This window comes from Polypterus senegalus, chromosome 14, assembly GCF_016835505.1.
Source record: "Polypterus senegalus isolate Bchr_013 chromosome 14, ASM1683550v1, whole genome shotgun sequence".
NCBI classification, from domain to species: Eukaryota; Metazoa; Chordata; class Cladistia; order Polypteriformes; family Polypteridae; genus Polypterus; species Polypterus senegalus.
Window position 1 is genome coordinate 59,939,263 of NC_053167.1, and position 23,230 is coordinate 59,962,492.

Here is a 23,230-nt window from a genome sequence, read left to right on the forward strand (position 1 = left end):
CCAGTCAAAGGTGGTATCAAAGGAAGATGAAGTTAAAGCCAAACTGTTTCTAGCAGTTCTCTGAGATTGAGAATTATTGTGATAATTCAGCATTTTAGCATGATACTCAACAGCAATTTTTGTGCTAAGCTCCATTTTCCATTTGTGATGTTTGAAGAATTTTATGCCATTTCAAGTGTGATCTGAACTCTTCTTTTCTTCAAGTCATGAAACCCCTTACATTTGCAAACCATATGCTAACTTACACCAGGTAAATTAAGCCAACATGGTCTTTGTGACATGGTTTTTCATTTGTACAGTAGATTAGAGACTAAAAATCTATACTTCTGTGTGACTAATAAGGCTAGCCAGGGCAAACCAATTTATGTCCCTTTTCAGTTAATGGTTGCAGCCGTTTTCATTGTGAGCTGCTTGACTATTCCATCTCCCATTAGAGAAGGAAAAAAATCCTTTTTATGCCACATCAAGGTATCTTCCACCTGCCAGTAAGGTCAAAGCGGCTCAAACAGAAGACAGAAAGAGGATATTAAGATGGATTAGGCTAATTAATCTTACTCTGACAGCAGACTTAGCTAGGTTTTTCTAATCATTCATTCTCATGAATACTATACCATACTGAAAAATAACTGAGCCCTTTTTTTAAGCAGTACATTTACTGATAAAGGCCATAGAATTCTATAAAACTATGAAAATAGATTTGTTTAGTTATACGCAATTTCATATATGTGTGTTTTTAAACAGTTATAACTAGGGTAAATGGAATTTAGCCAAGAACAAATTCTGATTCAGCAGTATTTGACACATTTAATGCATGGCTACATTATCTGTACATTAGTGTGCAAGAGCTTGGCTAAAATTGATTAAATGATTAGCCCGATTGATTTGATTATTTTCTAAAGAGATTTTAATGATGTCTCATTGAATTTCTGTATTGACTTTATTTACTGTCAGGATGGAGCTGTTCTTGGCAGAGTAGTGAACCCAAGTAGATTTAGTGGATTATTATGTAATAAAACCTACTTATACTGTATATCAAAGAACATATTTTTGTAAATGTATAGCACTAGATTTGATTGCATTTTTAATTAATGTTGAAGACTGCCATCTGCCAATTTTAATGTAATTAGTACAATTTAGTACCTTATATTGTGAACTTGCAGTTCTAATTGAGAACTAAAAAGCACTGTGCGTATTACTGGATTTTACAAATTTAACATATAAAATAAACAGAAATTATCTTAGAGCAGGAAATTTGGCTTGCAATGTTTTTCTTTTATAAAAGTAAAATGCCAAAAACAGTGTTCAAGTGGTTATCATTTAAAGTAGCATTCCTTTTTTTACTTATATGTTGTCATTCTTTTCTTGTTATCATTTACATGTTCAGTTTTCTCCTTGAAAGCACAGCTGCATTAAGTGTAAATCTAATACTGTGCTTCAAGTAGGAGAAACAAAATGGGCAATTTTGGGCTGGACATATTCTTCAATAAAGATAGTTTTTGAGAGATATTCTAAAACAGAAATGTCATAGTTTTTCTACCTATCACAGATAATTAATTAGCATAATTTCAATGATAAATGTTTTTGTTTCATTTAGTTATTTTTTGCCCTGTCTGTGGTGTTTATAGGCAATTGTAGATACAGTGGACAACTTATTAAGACCCGAAGCTTTAAAATCTTGGGAGGACATGAACAGTACAGAACAAACCCATGCAGCAACCATGTTACTTGACACTCTAGAAGAAGGAGCTTTTGTTCTGGCAGACAATATTGCAGAATCCTCTGTGGTAAAAGTCCCAGCTGAAAATATAAGTAAGTTCTTATAGTATTGTAGTATAGCGTATTAATGCATTATTATAAAGCTGAATGTTTTGTACAGGTTTTCTGATGTGCTTGGTATTTTATATATATATATATATATATATATATATATATATATATATATATATATATATATATATATATATATATATATATATATATATATATATATATATATATATATATATATATATAGATATATAGATATATATATATATAGATATATACTGTATATATAGATATATATATAGATATATACTGTATATATAGATATATCTGAATTCATCTAGCACTTTGTTCTACTTATTAAGTGTTTAGTTTAAAAGACCGACAAAATCTAATTTTTGAAACGGGGCACAAAGGTGACACCATTGAACATCTATCTATCTGTCTAAAGTAATATATTTCCAAAGGGAATAGATGACAACATTTTACAGGAATTGAAGAAAGTTTGTTGATAAATGGGTAGTTCTGACCTAAGTAATTTCACAGATCAAAGAGTGTTCAGCCTTGCATTGTAATTCCATAAACCTTTTCATGTAGTTAGATCATTGGCTCTGCATAGACTACCTAAATACTATTCGCATTTGACAGACGATAGGTAGATGCAGTAGACCCCCTGTTGTCAAGGCAGAATGAGTTATGTCCTACATGTTGCAAAGATCATAAAAAAAATTTTCAGTATTTAATAATGTATTTAGTTACTAACTGTTGTAATATTTGTTTAACATTAGAGAACATATGTGTTTGCATCTTTCTGTATTTCTGCAGTCTAGCATTCAAAATGTTACATTTTTGTATTCTTGAAGTTAAACTTATAAAATATCAGCACCTGCTGTTGCTAAGGAATGCAGTTTTCCTCAGAAACCAATTAAAAGTAGTAAGATACAAGTTATGAATTTACTCTTAACAAACTGTGTTTTTGTAAGTTTAACTGTATAGACAAACTTACTGCTTTCTACAACTTTTTTGTAATAAATGTCTTGGATTCTTAAAGAACTGTGCATATTAATGTGAGCTGATTTTCTGTGTTTCCTTATTTGGTTTTGTCCAGTTCTGGATGTTTATGTACTAAGCACAGATGGCCAGGTACAAGACCTGAAATTTCCTCAGGCAAGTAAGGAAGGAGTTTCATTCCAGCTGTCTGCCAACACTGTCAAGCTGAATAGTCGAAATGGTAAGTTATAGGCACAAACAAAGCTGGGCTGTTTAAAAGTAAGGATGTAGAGGTCGACCATTAGAATTACTTTTTAAATACATATATAACTAAAGTTGTTTTACTGCGCTTTTTATATAAATCACTTAAAACAGTGAAATTTTATAGTTTCTTCAGTCTATGCAATACTTCAAACTGGGGTGCATTTTTTGATAAAAGTATTCATTACAGTTCAACTAGAATAATGTAGTTTGTTAGCACTTTGTTATATATTATTAACCCTGATATATATAAAGAGGGTAACTCTTACTTTAATTAGTAGTGTACTGCATTAGTAGTGACAGCATTTTGAAAGTACTTGTTTTATTTTAAATATAGTTTAGAGAGTTCATTTTATCAACCAAGCAACTCTAAATTATCCTTGTATAGGGAGTGTTGCTGCTTTTCTTCAGTTTTTTCCACTCCATCCATGCATTGAACCTATTGAAGCCCAGCAAAAACAAAGTACAAAGACAGAAACAAAATCTGAAAAGTGACAAGTCCATTACATGGCACACTCACTGGAATTTGAATGCACAAGTATTTTTTTCTTATAGCAAACAGTTATTGTGGTGTTTCCTTTTTTAAAATTCAGTTTAATATGTTTTACAGTACTACTGTAGTATTTACTTACTACTGTATGTAATATAACTGATAATACTACTTTATATGCCACTTGTATACTTAGCAATTAAAGTAAATTATTAATTAAGTTTATAAATGGATTTTAGATTCACAAATACCAAAAGATGTTTATTAAGCTTTTTTTCAGTATTTGTTTTCACATTTAATGGGAAGAATACTTTAAAAAAAAATGCACAGTCATTTTGCTTGTTAGGTAAAGATTTTTTAAAAAGTATAACAGATGGCTGAGTAAATAGGTCAAGCTTATTTTATAAGTACGTTTTATTATACATTTTTGGAAAGCACTGTAGTAAAATAGAATAACAGGAAAGTATTTTTATCTTACATGTGTTTTTTTTTCTTCAGGTGTTGCAAAACTCGTATTCATTCTCTATAAACGACTTGGCCAGTTTCTAAGCACGGAAAATGCCACAGTTAAGTTTGGCAACGATGCAAATGGCCGGAACCATTCTGTGGCTGTCAACTCCCATATCGTTGCTGCTTCTATAAATAAAGAATCAAGTCGTGTGTTCTTGACCGACCCTGTACTTTTTACTCTGGAACACATTGATGTAAGTCCAGTCCTCCTTAAAAATTAATAGTGAGTAGTAAAATTACCAGGATAGAATTCTAAAGTGGACACAATCTCTCCATTTGAATTGTAAATGCTCTGCTAGGCCAAGGAAGAGTTTATTTAAGTCAGTATACATAGAATTAAATAGTTCTGGTTCAGTGATTATTAGAACTTAAGTGAATTCTTAATGAAAACTAATTCAGTAATCAACATTAACATGTAAATGATGCTCTTCTCCTTTACAGTGGAAAATTAACTGCTAGATTAGACATACAATACCAAGTACAGTTGTTTGCAGACCAATTATCTTGACTGTTTAATTTAGTCAGTAGAAGTCCTAAAAGGTCTGCAAGGCCAAGAATGATAAGCACCTATGTCCTTGTTGGCAAGTGCTTTAACCTAAATGATTTTGGGGCTAAAATCAAAGGATTTTTGTTGTTATCTTATTTATTTATTTTCTTATTTCAGTCTGAAAAGTATTTCAATTCAAATTGTTCTTTCTGGAACTACTCGGAGAGGAGCATGATGGGACACTGGTCCACTCAAGGATGCAGACTGGTGGAAGCCAATAAAACTCACACAACCTGTGCTTGTAGTCACCTGACCAATTTTGCTATTCTCATGGCCCATAGGGAAGTTGAAGTGAGTGTATTAGTTGTTCTCATATATCTTTTTTTGTGCTTTGCAGAATTACAGCCATTGCTGAGAACATTTGTCACATTTTTGTCCTTGTTTTATTATCCAGGACGGCATGATACACTATGTTAGATAATGCTTCCCCAGAGAAAAAGATACATAACATGTACCTTTATTAAATCTCAAAGTACAGGTGCAGCTGTGCAGTTTCATTTGAAACATGTTTGATTTTAGTGTAGGATTAATACTTGTGCCACAACATAAAACCTGAACAATAGTATGTACAAGCCTAGTCTACTTTTGCCATTAATCTCACTTAACTGATGGCTTAGGCAGTGATTGATAGTCATTGAGCACATACTTCCTTGTGTGTCACCTGTAAAATAAAACTGTAATTTACCAGCCACTTCTTACTAAAATGATATATGTGAGCATCTCAGCTTCTCTGTTTATATTGATAAACAGGTGAATTAATTTGCTTCATTCTTCATTTTCAGGACAAAGATGGAGTGCATGAGTTACTTCTTGCTGTCATCACTAGGGTGGGGATTGTTGTTTCCCTTCTTTGCTTGGCAATCTGCATCTTCACATTTTGTTTTTTTCGGGGCCTTCAAAGTGATCGCAATACCATCCACAAAAATCTCTGCATTAATCTCTTCATTGCAGAGTTAATTTTTCTAATTGGCATTGATATGACAGGACCAAGGGTAAGTAAGAGAGTCATTTTATTGATTTTGTAATCTGTGTCTCCCCAATGGTACCTTGGAAATGACATGAAATGAATGTGAGTTTAATTATGAAGATTGTTGTGAACCACTTATTCAAGTAAATGTAAAAATCAAAAACATAAATACATTGTAGTGGTCTGATTACATGCATAGACTCTCTGACACATTTACTTCATTCCCACACAGACAAAGAGAGAATTTTGATCCCAGGGTGCTGAAACTATGAAGCAGCAGCATTAGCCACTCTGCTGTCTTGTAGAGTTAGATTCATATTTTTAAGATATAAATAACACCTATTTTTATTGGTTTGATTTATTATTTAGTTCCTTAGAATGTTTCTCCAGTTACAGTATGAGTCGCTCATTAAATAAAAATATCAAATGATTAACTTAAATTCCTGGGTCAGTAGTTTTGATAGAAGCCAGAAAACAGTATTTGAAATGTTCCACATGTACATGTACAGTAGTATGTTACATTCAGGCCACTTTAGTCTTGTAAGAACACATGACTTTCCATTACATTTCTGCAGGTCTCATAGCTAGAGGTTTGGACTGTACTCATCATAGTGTTGAATTGCAGCTCCTGAGATCTTTAGCTTATTTGGTGTTAAATTTAAATTTGTAGTAGCTTCCATACAAACTATATTGGTGTTTCAACAAATACATTTACAGGGGTGGCCTGTTATAGGTAGTGTGGCAGTATCTGCATATTTTCCAACTTTTGCACAATGAAGTGTGTGGAACTCCAAGGAATGTTCATTGCCTTTGACATGTTTTTGTTTCCTTCTCCTGAAATTGTAGTTCTCTTCTGACTTTTCTTAGATTGTTTTTTTAAATCTTCATTTTGAATTTTTCCTTTGAAAATCTTCTAAATTTGGGACTTAACAAAGAGAGAGAGTATGTATCCTTACAGATTAGTTTAAGGCAGGTGACCAGCTAAATTACCATTAGTCCATTGGTAAGTTCTGTGACCTATTTAGTAACGAAAAAAAAAGATGAATACTTTTTATAGGTGCTTTATATATAATGTGTTTTGTGAATTACTTTTTCCATTAATACATTGAATGATATATTCATTATGTCAAAAATCAAAATATGTGTTATTTGTTTTTTGCAATATTAAATTAATTTAAAAAAAGTTTTTCATTCTCATACATATACTGAATTTGTTTACTAGTCAGAAGTAAAGTTAGATAGCTATAGATGCTGAAAGATGGTGAATACATTTTTATTAAAGCATTTTTTGTTGAAAATGACTGTTTAGAATTTCTGTGATATCTTTTACTTCATTAACAAACGGTACAATTTAAGCTGTTAATACCAAAAAGAAAACAGCATATTTTCACCTCTTTTATAAGCTCTTAACAGCAAAATAGTATGAATATTTGCATTTTAATGTTTTGTTACCTTTTATTTCTCTCATAAACATACAGCCACATTAAAGAAATGTCATTCTAATGGCAGCAGACTGTTTTTTGAAAAATGCTGCTTTTTTCAATATGGAAAATATACTGTAGTAGAACACATTGTTCCTAAAATGGTTTTCCTTTGCTAATTGCATTTTTTATTCATTCTTTGCAGATTGGATGCTCAATAATAGCTGGCATTTTGCACTTCTTCTTTCTTGCTGCTTTTGCTTGGATGTGTCTTGAGGGTGTTCATTTATATCTCATGTTAGTTGAAGTATTTGAAAGTGAATATTCTCGGAAAAAGTACTATTATGTTTCGGGCTATCTTGTCCCAGCTATAGTAGTTGGTGTATCTGCAGCAATTGACTATAAAAGCTATGGAACAAAGAAAGCGTAAGTTATTGTTTTATATTGTATTATGTTTATTTGATTGATTATTTTTTATTTCTGTTCTGTCAAAACCTCATTGGCATGGCAATTAAAATTGAGCTATTTAAAGATTTGGTAAAACAATAACAGGAGTTCATCACCTGATTGAGACTGTGATCATGTCATCTCCTACTATGAAAACTAAATATTTTCACATGAAAAACAATTATTTTCAGATTAAAATGTGTTGTAATCTTTTTTGAAAATCAAGACATTTTTAAATATTTTTATATGATTTAATGAAATTGATGTACCTGGATCAATCTGTGGTTTGAAGTAGTGCTTCAGTATTACGTTTATTATATTTCATGCAATCGCACATTTTGAAAACTTATATTATATTAATGAAAAAATTATATTATATGCACATTTTCACTTTTATGATTACAAAGATTATTGTGATTTATATATTAAAAAGTAATTCATTGATTTACACATGTTTAATGTTTAAATCAACAGATGCTGGCTGAGGGTAGACAACCACTTCATTTGGAGTTTCATAGGACCTGTGGCATTTATTATTATAGTAAGTTATGTTTCCTTTCTGTATTTGTTCCCTGGCTACACAATTGCAGGGAAGTAGTGTTATCAAGGGTCCAGATGACGGCATACATGGGCAGGCATTTAAAGGAAAGGAATTTTTAAAACACAAGGACAGATGTAATAACAAAAGGAGTTTATTGTATAAGTGTTAAGTGATGTTTCCCATCTTCTTTCCTTGACTATTAAAATATTCCACAATGCTTCTCTTTTTACTCCTTTTAAATTGAATTTTACTTTGAATCTTAGGAAGTACACTCAGCAATAGTTAATAGTGCATGAGAAAACGCCCTAAAACAGCCTGTACCATGATGTTTCACACAATGACCTTGTAATTGTAAGTCAGATGAAGAATACGCTATTTTTTGTTTTTAAACCAAATAAGTTTAATTTTTTTCTTTGTATTTATGGTTTAAAAGTTTTGTAGGTGCCTTTTTTCCTGTGAAAAAAATTTTGAGGTGTAATTCTACTTTTTATTGAAACATATTTATAATCATATGTATCAAATATATTTATAATCATCAAGTAAATGGCTTATTTTTTATACTTAACACATTGATGCTAAAAAGGCTGCTGGTATGCTTTGAGAATTCCGTTAATTGCTTGTCAGATCACTACAGGCTCTGTCCGTTCAGCCCCCAGCTGCCTGGTCAGAAGGGATATAAGTAAAGGACGTATGCTGTAACATATTGACTATGTTCTATAAGAGTGCACTATTATTTACTGGTCATGACATTATTATCCTCAACTAAATCAGTTAAGCGTAGAACTAAAGGACCTTTGGGAGTTGTACTCCCTACTTCAAAAAATGAAATGGCAGGTAGCAATCACAGGACAGGTCCTGAGAGTAATTCTCCTACCTTCTATTGCTTTGCCCTCTAATCTTCCCAAGAAGCAAAAACATAACTGTTCAAAACAATATATCGTAAAAAACAGAAGGAGTTGAGAGCAATATTTTCTCAGCGGTGTATTCATTATCTCTTTTATGGTTGTTACCACAAATACTGTAACCTTTTTGAACCTTTTTGAATGGTATGAACATTATTTAAGTATCTATCATAGCTGGGTGCCATCATGTAATTTAAACTTTCTTGAACAGTGTTGTTTTTGACATAGCTCGGCATTTGTTCTATAAAGGCCATCTTTCTCCCATTTCAGAGCTAAGATGCACATAAATATTGTTGACTATCCAAAATAGCAGTGGTTAATTTAAATAACCAAAACATAAATAAAAATAATTCCATGTGAAAATAATGTGTGCCATTTGTATTATAATATAAAATTAACAAAGAAGTGGTACATAAGTAAACGTCTTTCATTTCATTAAATGCTTTATCTTTATCATGTCCATCTTTAACAGTAATAGTAATAAAGAAAACTTTAAAATAAGCAAAAGGAAGTTAATTTTCTGAAAAATATTGGTGTAATGTGATTGAGTGGCATTAACATTATTCATATTAAAATACCCAAGAAATTTTGTTTTGTAAAATTATGTGATAATATTAACTATGACAACACTGAAAAAAACACTACCACTAAATTATTGAATAAATATTATGAATGTGCAGTCAACTTAAATTTTAAAAAACTTTATCATACATTGTATATTTTTTGTAAGTGTAATGAAATAATGAATATGATAACCAACGAAATGCAGTATCATGAAATTTGTTCTCTCAGTGATAGTTAGTCCATGATTTATTCTTCTTCTCCATGTATTGAAGAAGTCACAAGTTAAAAAGATAGTTTGCATTTAGCCTTTATCATAAAAACTCTTTTGACATAATAATGAATGCAGTGTTTGAAATCATAATAATAATAAAAAAGTTACTAAAAAAAGCTAAACAATTTCGATTTTGGCATAGCCAAAAAGGCTGCCATGCCTCTGGGCAATAGGGTTATTATCTCTATGAAAAGGAGCATGTAAGTAATGAGCGGAGGGAAACCATTAGTATGCCTGAAATGCTTTAATGAAAGCTTGGATCATGACACATCGGGAGCTGTTCTTATCATTCGGACAGCTCCATCTGCACCTTTAATATTTAATTCAGTTCATTTAGAGTTCAGCTCGCATGCTCCCTCTAAAGCCTTTTTCAGACAGCATTTCTTTGCTTGCAAGTCCCGGGGAGAAATAGGCTTCTGCATGGCTAACAGGAAAGATTTGGAGAAACAAGTGCAGCTTTAAAGCAGCTTTTGCAAGGTAACAAAAGCTCTTGGGAGGACAAAGAAGGCCAGGAACATGTGCAGTTCATCTAGGTTACTTTAGAGTAGTGTTACAGTTCTTCTGTCTCATTGTATCCATGTCAGCACTGCAGGCTGTGTGAAGTGCATTTCAAGGCACTAAACCCAGGCAGATATGATAAAAAAATGAGTAGGCAGATAGCTAGAAAACAAATTCTTCCTCACTGTAGTGGTGAATTGAGGGATGATCTTAGAAACCCTATGCTTCTTCATTTATCTGTGAATGTACACATTTGTGTTTTATGTATATGAAGAATTTTTTTCTCAGTGCATACACATGGATATCTCTCATTCATATGTATATGAAGACAGAGAGAGAAATTTTCTATAAACTGTATACACATGAATATGCAGTGAGAAGAAATTTTTTTAGATAGATTACATGTAGGACCGCATGGTGATGCATTAGTACATAGAACTTTATTTGTCCCCAAGAGGAAATTTACTGCTGCTTCACAGTAGGGAGACCAGGGTTCACATCCTGGGTCCTCCCTGTATAGATTTTGCACGTTCTCCCTGTTTCTGCGTGGGTTTCTTTTGGGAGCTTCAGTTTCCTCACACTGTCTAGAGACATGCAGATTTTTTTAATTGACAATGCTAAATTTGCCCTATTGTGTGCCTGCTGTGGGTGGATGTGTGTGGGTGTGGTCTCCTTGTGATAGCCTGCACCCTGTCCAGAGTTTGTTCCTGCCTTCTGCCCTATGCTAGCTGGGTTATGCTTCTGCCCCATCAACCCCCCGACCCTGAGTATCCAGTTGTAGTGCCACCTTACAGCACTTTATGACCAGTTCTGTTCTCAGTTGTGATGCCTTTTGTGAGAAGTTTTTAAAATGTTTAAGAACATTCAGTTCAGTTGACTGGATATGTGCACTACTTTGAACTAGAGTGCTGTTTAACGCTGGTTTCTGGCTTTCATCTTTTGCCACTAGCTTTATTTTTAGCTCCCCATGTATGGATTGATGATGATAAGAAGAAAATCAAATACATCATACACTTGTTTTTTTGTTTTTTTAAATGTTTCCTCTTCCATCTGAAGATTTGCTTTATTTTTCTTTTTTCCATCTCTCCTATCCCCATGACTTTTGCATTGTCTCATAAATGCCTCCCCTCCCCAATTCCCGTGTATTTCCGATTTTTTTTATTAGAAATTGAATAACATTGCTTCCTTCCTTTCCTTCCCAGTGTTATGGGTTCAAATCCTGCATGCATTTTCTGTCTGTTTGGAACATTTGCATTTTCCTGGTGTCTTCATGGGTCGTTGTGGGTTCTCTTGCTACTGTAGTTTTCTGTCCACATTCCAAAGAATCACATATTACATTATTTGCCCATTCTGAACTAGACCCATGTGAGTGGGAGTGAGGATGAATGTGTGACTGGGCCTGCAAAAAATGTATATTTCTTACACAGCTATTTCCTGCATTGTATCTGGTGCTGCAGGAGCGGTTCAGCTAGTTTACTGTTAAAAAAATGTATATTAATATGTTTAGGCTGCATAAATCTTTCCACATGCAGAAAGAAAGGTACATGTAAATATTTAAGAGAAAAAGAAAGATTTCAGTTTTATTTATTTGTATATTGTAACAAACAAAGAAGTGAAATCTTGCAAAAAAAAGAATGTCATATTTTACAGTTATCAAAATTGAAGAAACTAGAAGTAATAATTATTCATTCCACATCGTACCATGCCAATAATACTGTGATTTGGCTTTTCATTAGATCATACTACACAGAAAAGTGCACACTGGAAAGGATTACTGTCTGTTGTCATAGCTACTTTAAATCAACATCATATAAAAGCATTTACAGTGAATGCTGCTGGCCTACTAAGACCCATCTCCCTGTGTCTTCTCACTCAAGAATTTTATATACAGCCATTCCTGTAATTTTAAGAATTTTTATAGCAACTCATTCAGTTGTTAGAATAAACAGTTGGTGGATAAATTATACAGCACATTGTCTCATAATCACTGTTTCTCCCTCAATAAATATGCAGCACATTGTAACCTTGTCCAAAACTTGATATCCATGGCTTAGTTTTTGAAGATTTAATATGATAGTAACACAAAGGAACTGAACTGATGAAAAATCCCCTTTGATTGTGGATCGTTTCAGTCCACATAGGAAAAAAAAAAGTTTAGAGTTTTAGATGCTTTTTATGGCCTTCTAAAATATTACTGTAATTCTAAAAAACTATTTCTGTCTTTCTTATTCTACATTTTAAGGAGGTATGGTTTCTGTATTTTTATTATTTGGTTTCAAAAGTCATAAATCAGATGCTTTTATTCACTTAAATGTATCTTTATTTTGCTATCAATATTAAATGTCAATGAATTTGACGTCAGTATTCTACCACTTAATTTTGAACAAAAAATTTAATAATAATTTTTCTTCTTTTCCTTTTTTCTTATAATCTGGATGAAAGCTGAAAAATGTCTTTTTTTTTGTTTTGACAGCTAAACCTTATCTTCCTTGTTATTACAATGTATAAAATGGTGAGGCACTCGACTTCCTTGAAACCAGACTCCAGCAGGTTGGAAAACATTAAGTAAGTGAGGATTTTGTGATGTTGTCCTGATTGCTTGACTGATTGAAGGCTCTTGTCCACAGGGAGTGCAGGACACAGTTGCCTAGCAACTATAAATGACAGTTAAGGAAAACACAGCCAATCCTGACTGTTGTACTATAAAGTAAAGGCACACTTTCTAGAGAAAATCTGAAATATAGATTGATCATTTGTTTTTTCTTGGTTTGTTGGAGTGGTTTGAATACATTTCAAGACATTACATATCTAATGCATCAACTGCAAATCTACAGTATCCTTGAAAATTTATTTGCATTTTAAATATAATTTAAATATGGTTATTTTGTTTACAATGTTGATATTCACGTGTTAACATGTTTTGTAAAATGGCCTTTAGATTTACGGATTCTGAGCCTTCACATCTTTGCGAATTATTTCTCTTTTGTGACTCACCTTTATATCTACTGTTGTACACTTGATTACATACAGTACATAGTGTTTTCACCTAATTGATCAAATGCATACTTTCATTTGGCCACTTTATTATTTGTAGAATATTTAAATACAAGTCTCAAGAGTTCCATGGCAAATTTGAAAGTATTTAAAAACTTCTTTTCTAACTTACAAATGTACTTTAGCTGCTTTGTTCTTGTTACAGTTAGTTTCTTTCCTTTTCACTTTGAGATATATATATATACCTGTATGTGTATACATATATTAATATAGATTAGCTCATAGTCTTCAAATTTCAAATGCCACATGAACATATATACAAAACTGACTGTTAAGGCAAGAATATTAAACAGTGAATACAATTTTATTTGGGCAATTGTATATCTCTTTATGCAGCACAATTCAAAGTGCCATGCTTTTTTATCACTCTGTAGACTGTGGCAGCCTTTTGACTTAGCCTTCACATTTACCATATGCTGTCACATACAGAATGCCATTTTTATTTTTGGTCAGGGAGATGACAGTTCCAAAGAGTATTGCAGCATTACAAGTGCTTAAAACTGCATTTACTTGATGATGCTACAGTCATGTTTTAACATATAGAGGGACAGCTTGTGATCATCTGCTGCTTTATGTGCATACAGATCTGGAGTGGGAATTAGGGGAGAATTCATGCATATGTGGATATGAATTTTCTGGGCTGCATTTCTTCAAGATGCTGCCATTTTTTGTTGTTCTGTGCAACCGTCATGTGCTGCAAGCTACACACTGACCAGCAGTTAAAAGCTTACATGAAAAAAATGGCTGACTGTGAGTGGTGTAGTATTAATGCCTTCATTGATCAAGTGTAGAATCATTTTTTTTTTCTCCCAAAACAATTTCCTTAGTTTACACTTTTAGGATAGTTCTTTTTTTCCCCAGACATGTTACTTGAATAGATACCTAAATTACTTGTGAGAGAGAGAGAGAGAAAGACCCATACACTATGTGCAGTATTGTTGGTTTCCATGAAAGTTTGTTTTCTATGCACAACCTTTATGTTTGCATGGCTGTCAAACAGCACACTTAGCATACAGTATATATATATAGTCATTGATCTATTAAATATGTAGTCCTTTGTGCCAATCAGTTAAGGCCAGAACCTAAAATTATATTTTTATACACTTAGTTGGGGTCATTTTGCAATTATCTTACTCTTTATTTTACTCTATAATATTGAAAAGGGCTCTAGCAATTTCCACAGGTTTACAAGGCTTCTTAACTGGCTTTAGGTTGATTTCTACTAAACCTGCCCATACTAGCTGGCACTGAAAAAACCCACAACTGGATAAAGATCTATACAGATGTCCCAATATCAATCAGTAAATAAAATATAACAGAAACATGTGCTATTATATTATACACATTACCTAAATTAATACCAAGGAGGTCAAGATAAACAAAATAATCATTTTTTGAAAAACATCCATTCAATATACATTCACTGGAATGATGAAATAAGGGATATAAGAAAGGTGCATTTTAAAAAGAAGAAAAACAACACATCAGCAAACTCTCAGGGATTATCTCATGGGTTTTGAACCACTGGCTGTCAGTTAGGGTTGCTTGCCCACGTGTTTATTCTCTCTCCCTCTCCCGCTTTAATCTGGCCTTGCTTCTACTCACCAGTGGAACCTTTGTCCTTGACTCCAAAGTCGTTGAGCTTCTGGGATCAGAGCAGTTTTGCATGCTTTTGCAAAAGGGTCACCAGACTACAGTTCCCTTTAGTAGCCCTAAATTGAGTAGGGCCTCAATTTATTTATATTAGGAAGGTCATGTGTTCCACGTATCAACTAGGTTATGCACACTCCAGATTCTTAGGGAACATTATATACCTGCATCTGGGCCATGTCTTACTCTTCACTTCCCATGTGCCCATCTGTAGCTCTTCTTCTATACACACAAGGCATATTAGTCCCTGACTGTGCCCCTCTTCCTGAAGTGGTATGAAAACGTATGTCATCCCTGCCAGTGAGTCCTGCCCAATCTTTTTTAGAGCCTCTTGGGCCCTGTCCGTGCCTGGTGCTAATCTATTCCTGCTTTAAGTTCCCTGTTGATCATGATACCTATCACAATATATATTTAATATCATAAGTCACAGTTCACACATTTATTTAGATGTTCACTGAAGTTGTATTTCTTTTCTGATGGGTAAATAACTAATTACAATTGTTTGACCAGTGGTATGAATGTTCTTTTTTTTTCAATACAATACCCACATCTAACCTAAATTATCTATGTAATTTAACGTTGATGAATGCTTTCCTTCTCTTAGCAGTAAAGTTTTTGCTATTTTCAGAGGGATGAGTTTTACTTGAGATTAAAAAAAATTATTTTTCCAGTACTTGAACATTACACTCTTGAGAATTCATCTGCATATTCTTTGTGATGATGAGAGTTTTGTCTTCCAGTATGGAAAAATAAGAAAAACAATACCTCCAAACCACACACACGTATTCTGTCATTCTTAAAAGTTCTTGTAAAAGTAAAACATTAAAGTAACAGTTGTAGGAACTGAAGAATAAGAATCCACATGCGTAATGAAATTAAAACAGATCACAGGTTTGTTATATAACACTTTAAGGTAGACCTTAAAGTATAAACTGTAATTACTAACAGTTTTTACTAAACTGTATGTGTATAATGTCAGTGACCTTGTTGTTGGAAAACTGCTTAACATAAGCCTTGAATTATTTTTGCCAGGACATTTCCGATGTCAGGGAAGCCAACTAACAGACAACAAGCAGAGAATCACTGTAACTCACCTAGAAGTAACACATTTAAAATTTTTAAATATTGTATTGTCATCTTCAAAATGAGTAGAAATTCAATTGTTGCATTTGAATGAAGTTCAAACTTAAATCCTAAAATGATGAGTTGTTGCATTTTGAAAACATATGACAAATTATAATAGTACTAGGGATCTGTTTAGGAAACCACTTTAAAGAATATTCCACTCAAAAATTATATATTTTTATATGTTACTTTCCCCATTTAGTTTGTATTAATGGCCAAGATGTATTCATGGATAATAGATATAAAAATCTTTCTGATATAGTGGGTGTCTATGGAGACCAATGCTCAAGTATAGAGAACAATATAAAAACATTAATCTCACATTACTAGTGTCACATAATCTACACAAGCTTTACAAAAGAAGTCAGGACAAATCTTGACAAGTGTATAAGAGGAGGAGAGGTGGATCTTTAATTCAAAAGCTCAGTCACATGTGAACATGTTTCATCTACATGCATTGCTCAGATATTACAGAAGGTTTCATTTCCCCGTATTTTAGTAAAAAAATTCATTCAATTTGGTCATTTTGACCACATTAATGGATGACATGACATCTAGATTATAAAAGACAAGTAACATGAGATTTTTTCATGGATGTTTTTTACTGCTTGCTGTGGTCCAGCTTTGGTCTAGCTTTGGTCTCCATAGATGCTCATTCTATTAGAAAGATTTTTTTCTCCGTTCTCCATGAAAATATAAAATGTAATTATTTTTTTCTCAGCTATCACTACAATATTCACATGGTGAGTAATTTCATGATGTAGCTTGTAGCACAGCCCACACTTTTCAGAGGATCGGTGTTTTTTTTTAACTTAATCTTGGTGAACATTGCATTTTTTTAGAAAATGGCTGTAACAGTGAAGTTAAATCTTGAATATTTCAGTTACACACAGTATACAATCCCAACTGTAATCTTGTGTTTATATTAATTCCATATTGGTTTTATTGTTCCTTCTAGGTCAGTGTTTTTTGTTTTAATTTTATTCTTCAGACAACATGCTTTAAAATGTAAATGTTTTAAAATGCTGGCTCAGAACAAAACTATATATCAGACATACCAGCAACTTCACTGCATGTTGCATGACAGGAGAGAGCTAATCTCTAGCATCTCTGTCTATTTCTCTCTCTTCTCTTTCTTTATGCTTTCTGTTTTCATCCAGTAATTACCGTGTTTGTGATGGGTACTATAATACGGATTTACCAGGGTAAGCTACAAATTTCCACTAACAATATTATGCATTTATTGTATTTTTCAAGCACTTTTAAATTTGCCAGTATTTTAGTAGATATTTTGATTTATGTAGTTCCCTTCAGTGTTTTATTTTGCTGCTTAAGCTTTGCGTTTTTCTTCCTATTTTATTGCATGCAATAATTATTTCTTTCAATTGTTTAATTTGCTTTTAAGTCTAAAGCAGCTTGCTAGTTTTACCTCTTTATTGACTAATTTTTATTTCTCTCTCCTGCTTATCATGCTTTCTAGCTATGAAGATAATAAGCCATTTATCAAGTAAGATCTTTAGTAAGACATGTTCTGAGCCAAGTATCTCCTTTTTCACATGTCCAAAATTTTTGTTTTAGTCTTCATTTCAGTCAAAAATAGTCACAAGTATTTTTCATTTTTCACTTGCCTGACATTATTGTATTATACAGCATTACATAACAGCTGCAGGAAACAACAACAATATCCTAAAAAATTACCATCTATAAAATGTAAATTTAAGGCATCAAAGGTGTATATTAATAACATTATCAAATATACACTTTAAGCATGTAAATTAAAAACATCATTGAATGTAATACCTTCCTCTGTCAGTTATTGTTTATGACAGTGCATGCTCAGTTGATTTTTTTGTGTGTTCATTTGTTTTAGCATCTGATTTAAAACAAATCCTAAGTAAACTAAGACCACCAAACATCACTGACAGTTTTAATTAACAAGGTGTGCTCTTATTTATTTATATATTTTTTAGGTCCTGGGTCCTTGGTGCGTTTTCCTTGCTTTGCCTTCTTGGAGTTACATGGTCATTTGGATTGCTGTTTATCAATGAATCAACAATTGTAATGGCTTACCTTTTTACAATCTTCAATGCTTTTCAAGGAATGTTCATCCTAATATTTCACTGTGTTCTGCAAAAAAAAGTGAGTGTTTATTCTTCTGTGTTCTTCAAATTCTTTCCTATAAATATCCCTCATGATTTGTCCATCAGTTGTTCTTCTAAAGCCTTTTTCATTATACTTTTACAAAAGGATTTCCAAAGTATCAATGATTATGGATTACTTGTTTAGTTTTTTGAAATTTAAAAACTATGTAATGAAGTTGAAATAATGTTGTCGATCAGATTAATCATCTAGAATTTACACAAATTAATAATGTATCAGTGTCCGTGGTTTATTATTAAACAAATAGTTTATTTTTTTAACCAGGACATACATTGTATAATGTCTTTTCTGGGAAAAGTATTTTCTTCATTGTTCACTTCAGTTACTTTATGATTCAGAAGTGAGGCAAAGAAAAACAGATGACGCTTAAAAATGTCACTATGTTGAGCTGACTCCAGATACTTTTTAATACATTTGATTCTTTTTGCTGTTTTTGTTTCTTTCTGACTTTCCATTGTATAATACTGTATAATTTTTGTTTTATGTTTCTTGTTTACAGTTGCATTCTATAAGGCATATTTGTGGCATTATTTTTTTTTTTATAAAAGTTACTGGGGAATCTTTTAAAATATGTTGTTTGTGAGTTTGTAATGAAACCTGTGGAGTGTGTTTTACATATTGGTGATAACTAATGTATTATAGAAACATGAGAGATGCTTCTCTCCTTGGTTTTGAAGAAACAGGTCACAATTAGAAACATGTAGAATTGAAAGAAATGCCAAAATCAGTCAAAGAAATGTCAACCTATAGATTATGGAATCTGCTAGATATGAGATTTATTGTGAACACTGTTTGATGTTTAGTTGCAAAGATTGTAGAATAAGTCAAGTTTGTGTGGCCTATTCCTAAAGTATCTTGATTACTAAGGCAAGTAAAACTGACTTTAGTTTGTTTCAGCCCACTGTCTTTCATATCTCTTTAATTTTTTGTCTTATTTGTACAAGCTACAGTGTGGTGAAAAAGCTTAGCATTTATGCAGATTAGTAATATTTACATTTGCTTTAAATTATGTATTAATAGTGGTGATCAGCGAAATTTGCCAAAGCATTGCTTCTCGGCAACATGGTGTTTTCACCAGTGACTTTCTTCACCAAATATTTTCCTGGAACTTCGCCATGCAGCTGGCTTACATGACTTTTTTTTTCCCAGCACCCCATGGTGCTTTGTGAAGCCAGCATGACATCACAGAGCTATAGCTGCTATGCATAGATCTTTCACACATTTGTACTGTAAGCATATGACACTTCACATTTTACATCACTGCACAATCTGCCTCTCTCATGCATGATGTCTCTAAGGAACCCCCCCCCCTCCCCCTCCTCTCATAGAGTCAGAAAACATAAAACACCCTGTGAAATAATAATAATAGTAATAATGAAAGATTTATTTTTACTGATTAAAGTGCATTTTTGTGTTCTTGATGAAAGAGAAAAGTGTGAAGCTTTTTTATGTACTTATTGCTAGTGTGTGGTCATATGTTATATTTGCTTTTTGGCTTTTGTTACTTCAGGCATAGTGGTGCAGTGGTTAGCATTGCTGTCTCACTAATCAGGTCATATTTTTGGCCACAATAATTAGTCCAGCAGTTGTTGATGCTTCCCTATCCAGCATAGTTGGTAGACACTTGTCTGTTCTTCAGAGATACTTAAAAGACCATTGCCCCATTATAATCTGCTCAAAGCTAGGCCAATTCTTTCTTCCCCATTGACTTAATGCATTTCAGTGAGTTTGGAAAAGTTGCCCAACATTTACATGATTTCTCAGAAGTCGCAGTTAAGCTAATTCCACTATGTTTGCTCATCACTAGATATTATAGTAAGTTAAGCATTTTGCCACTTATGTTTTTTGACATACTTAGTAACTTAAAATCTGTACCTCCTGAAGCTAAAAGCCTTTTTTGTAAAACAAACCAAACCGTAGTCCATCCATCCATCCATTATCCAACCCACTATATCCTAATTACAAGGTCACGGGGGTCTGCTGGAGTCAATCCCAGCCAACACGGGGCGCAAGGCAGGAAGTGCTTTTTGAAATTGAAAAACAGTCACTTTTGTAATTTATATAGTGAAGAAAGATGTCCTGGTTTGCAATAAGTTAAAAAAATTTAATTTATTCCCAGATTTCACCATACATATTATAATTGTTTAGAAAAAAATTATCTTGTCTAGTACTGAATAAGTAGTCCTCAAACTATCACCTTTACTGTACTAATAATGATAAAAGAATAGTGTTAATTTTGTAATTGAATGTGTAATTTTAAATATGTATATTGGTTACATTTAACGTTTGCTTTGTTAAGTTAAAATTATCATGAGTTAACACTATGTTCCTGGGACAACTTTTATAAGAGAAAGAATATTAACTAAAATTTAATTTCAATATTAGATTTTTAAAATAATGTACTAATACTGGAAATATAATTTAAAAAAAAGTTTTGTGTATTGGAGTAGGCTCCAACTTTGCATATGTGACATAAGTTCTAGGACATCATACCATGATGAGGATATGGCTTTTAAAAACAGAAAGGCAGAAGGAATTAAGTATGTCATGAAGTAACCATTTAATATATGTATTAAAAGGTGACGTTGGAAATAAAATCAAATGCATTTAAAAGTGAAAAAAGATATACCACAAAATATGATCAACATAGTATGATTTATTCCGTTTTTCTGTGGTGGCGATCTGCGCCACCACCACCTAATCAAAGCATCACAATGTCCTTACATTGATGGATTAAAGGCCAGAAGTCCACATGACCATCATCATCAAATCAGCTCATTATGAAATGCTGAGCAACAAGTAGAACTGCTTTGTTGACTATGAATTCAAAGATTTAGTTTGCATCACTTGAATTGTTTGTTGTGCTGTAATTCGCAACAGAAAGCAAAAAGAATGTTTTTTTTTCCTTGTCAGGACCACCTAGTTATTTTACACATTTTAACAATTATGCAGATTTTCCCATATTATGTTTTTAGGAAATGACTGTATTCTGTTTCATCTTTTTAGTGTTTTCTCCTACCATAAGATCTCAGACTGAGCAAGAATTCTGAAGTTACCAGGTTTCTGTTACTTGAAATGAATACACATATTCAAACATTGACATATCTATAAATGTCTGAATGGCCCCTTACAATATGATTGAGACCTGATGAACACATTGCATACAAAAACATGCATATTTGCATACTAAAGTATGTTTAAAAAGTTTCTTTGAATACCAGCCTGTTTTTCTCATACATCCTATTACCATGCATTTACAATCAATCACTATATGGTCACATAAATTAAAACTGTCCACACAACACTGTATATGGTGAGCTTTATTACTCAACAAATAAAATGAAGTTGCTTTAAAGGAGAGCAGCATGTTAGAAACATTACTTTATAGTAAAAGGCCTTTCTCTACCACTGGAGCTCCTGCACAGATTTATTATTTGCTGCAATTGCATGTACTATTAAGTAATCTGCCTTATTCAAATAATTCTCTTTTCTCTAAACTGTGACTAGACTTGCTTTTATCGAAATGTTTCCCCACTCCTTCACTTAAAGTAAATGTTCTTTTGAATGTGTCTGTTTAAATCTTCACCTAAACTTTGTTTGCTGTTGTCTTTGTCTGTCTTTTTCCATAGTTTAAGTGTTTCTCTGTAACTCTGATAAATTACAAAATAACAAGAGTGAACAGACAGTCCACGGATGTGTATTTTAAAGCAGCATGAGATTTTTGTTGACTTTGATTGTGAATACTTGATTCTGTGATTATTATACAATTGTAAAATCAGTGGTGCTTTTTAATGCAAGTTGTAGACTTTTTGACATTAAAGTTTCTGACATAAGCTATAGAATCTTTATTGCTATTAAAATGTTTTGTAATAACCTAGGCAATTTCTTGATTATGGTATTTTGCATACAGTAGTTTTAGTGTTCTGCTGCAATGGACACTAAAAGGTGCTTCTTTAAATTTATGTTTATGATAAAGTAAAGCAAATATAGGAAATTAGTTTAGATAGATAGATACTTTATTAATCCCCAAGCGGAAATTCACATACTCCAGCAGCAGCATACTGATAAAAACAATATTAATTAAAGAGCAATAAAAAAAGCAGTGCAAGTTAAAAAATGCAAGGTGGAGAGTGTGAGGCAGGTGTAACAGTCTATAATCTTGTATAGTGTTACTGTTTACCCCCCGGGTGGAATTAAAGAGTTGCATAGTGTGGGGGAGGAACAATTTCCTCAGTCTGTCAGTGGAGCAGGACAGTGACAGCAGTCTATTGCTGAAGCTGCTCCTCTGTCTGGAGATGATACTGTTCAGTGGATGCAGTGGATTCTCCATGATTGACAGGAGCCTGCTCAGTGCCCGTCGCTGTACCACAGATGTCAAACTGTCCAGCTCCGTGCCTACAATAGAGCCTACCTTCCTCACCAGTTTGTCCAGGCGTGAGGCATCCCTCTTCTTTATGCTGCCTCCCCAGCACACCACTGTGTAGAAGAGGGCACTTACCACAACTGTCTGATAGAACATCTGCAGCATCTTATTGCAGATGTTGAAGGATGCCAGCCTTCTAAGGAAGTATAGTCAGCTCTGTCCTCTCTTGTACAGAGCATCAGTGTTGGCAGTCCAGTCCAATTTATCATCCACCTGCACTCCCAGGTATTTATAGGTCTGCACACTGTCACCTCTGATAATCACGGGATCCATGGGGGGCCTGGGCCTCCTAAAATCCACCACCAGCTCCTTGGTTTTGCTGATGTTCAGTTGTAGGTGGTTTGAGTCGCACCATTTAACAAAGTCCTTGATTAGGTTCCTATACTCCTCCTCCTGCCCACTTCTGATGCAGCCCACGATAGCAGTGTCGTCAGCAAACTATTGCACATGGCAGGACTCCGAGTTGTATTAGAAGTCCGATGTATATAGGCTGAACAGGACCGGAGAAAGCACAGTCCCCTGCAGCACTCCTGTGCTGCTGACCACAATGTCAGAGCTGCAGTTCCCGACACGTACATACTGAGGTCTGTCTGTAAGATAGTTCATGATCCATACCACCAGGTATGAATCTACTCCCATCTCTGT

The 23,230-nt window shown here is 33.3% G+C and overlaps 1 protein-coding gene across 27 annotated transcripts in view; it reads left to right on the top strand.

Annotated features, from left to right (window-relative positions):
• adgrl2a (adhesion G protein-coupled receptor L2a) overlaps window positions 1–23,230 on the top strand; it is a 186,715-nt gene that overhangs the window by 133,877 nt on the left and 29,608 nt on the right. For 14 of the 27 annotated variants that reach the window (XM_039736021.1, XM_039736023.1, XM_039736022.1 and 11 more), the window contains 11 exons: window positions 1,626–1,809; window positions 2,873–2,995; window positions 4,004–4,209; window positions 4,680–4,853; window positions 5,345–5,554; window positions 7,156–7,376; window positions 7,872–7,938; window positions 12,647–12,738; window positions 17,163–17,207; window positions 17,483–17,509; window positions 17,973–18,141. In XM_039736021.1, coding sequence (XP_039591955.1) covers window positions 1,626–1,809; window positions 2,873–2,995; window positions 4,004–4,209; window positions 4,680–4,853; window positions 5,345–5,554; window positions 7,156–7,376; window positions 7,872–7,938; window positions 12,647–12,738; window positions 17,163–17,207; window positions 17,483–17,509; window positions 17,973–18,141 — 1,518 coding nt within the window. The remainder of the gene's footprint in view (window positions 1–1,625; window positions 1,810–2,872; window positions 2,996–4,003; window positions 4,210–4,679; window positions 4,854–5,344; window positions 5,555–7,155; window positions 7,377–7,871; window positions 7,939–12,646; window positions 12,739–17,162; window positions 17,208–17,482; window positions 17,510–17,972; window positions 18,142–23,230) is intronic. The other 13 variants (XM_039736026.1, XM_039736009.1, XM_039736011.1 and 10 more) reach the window with 1 other exon arrangement.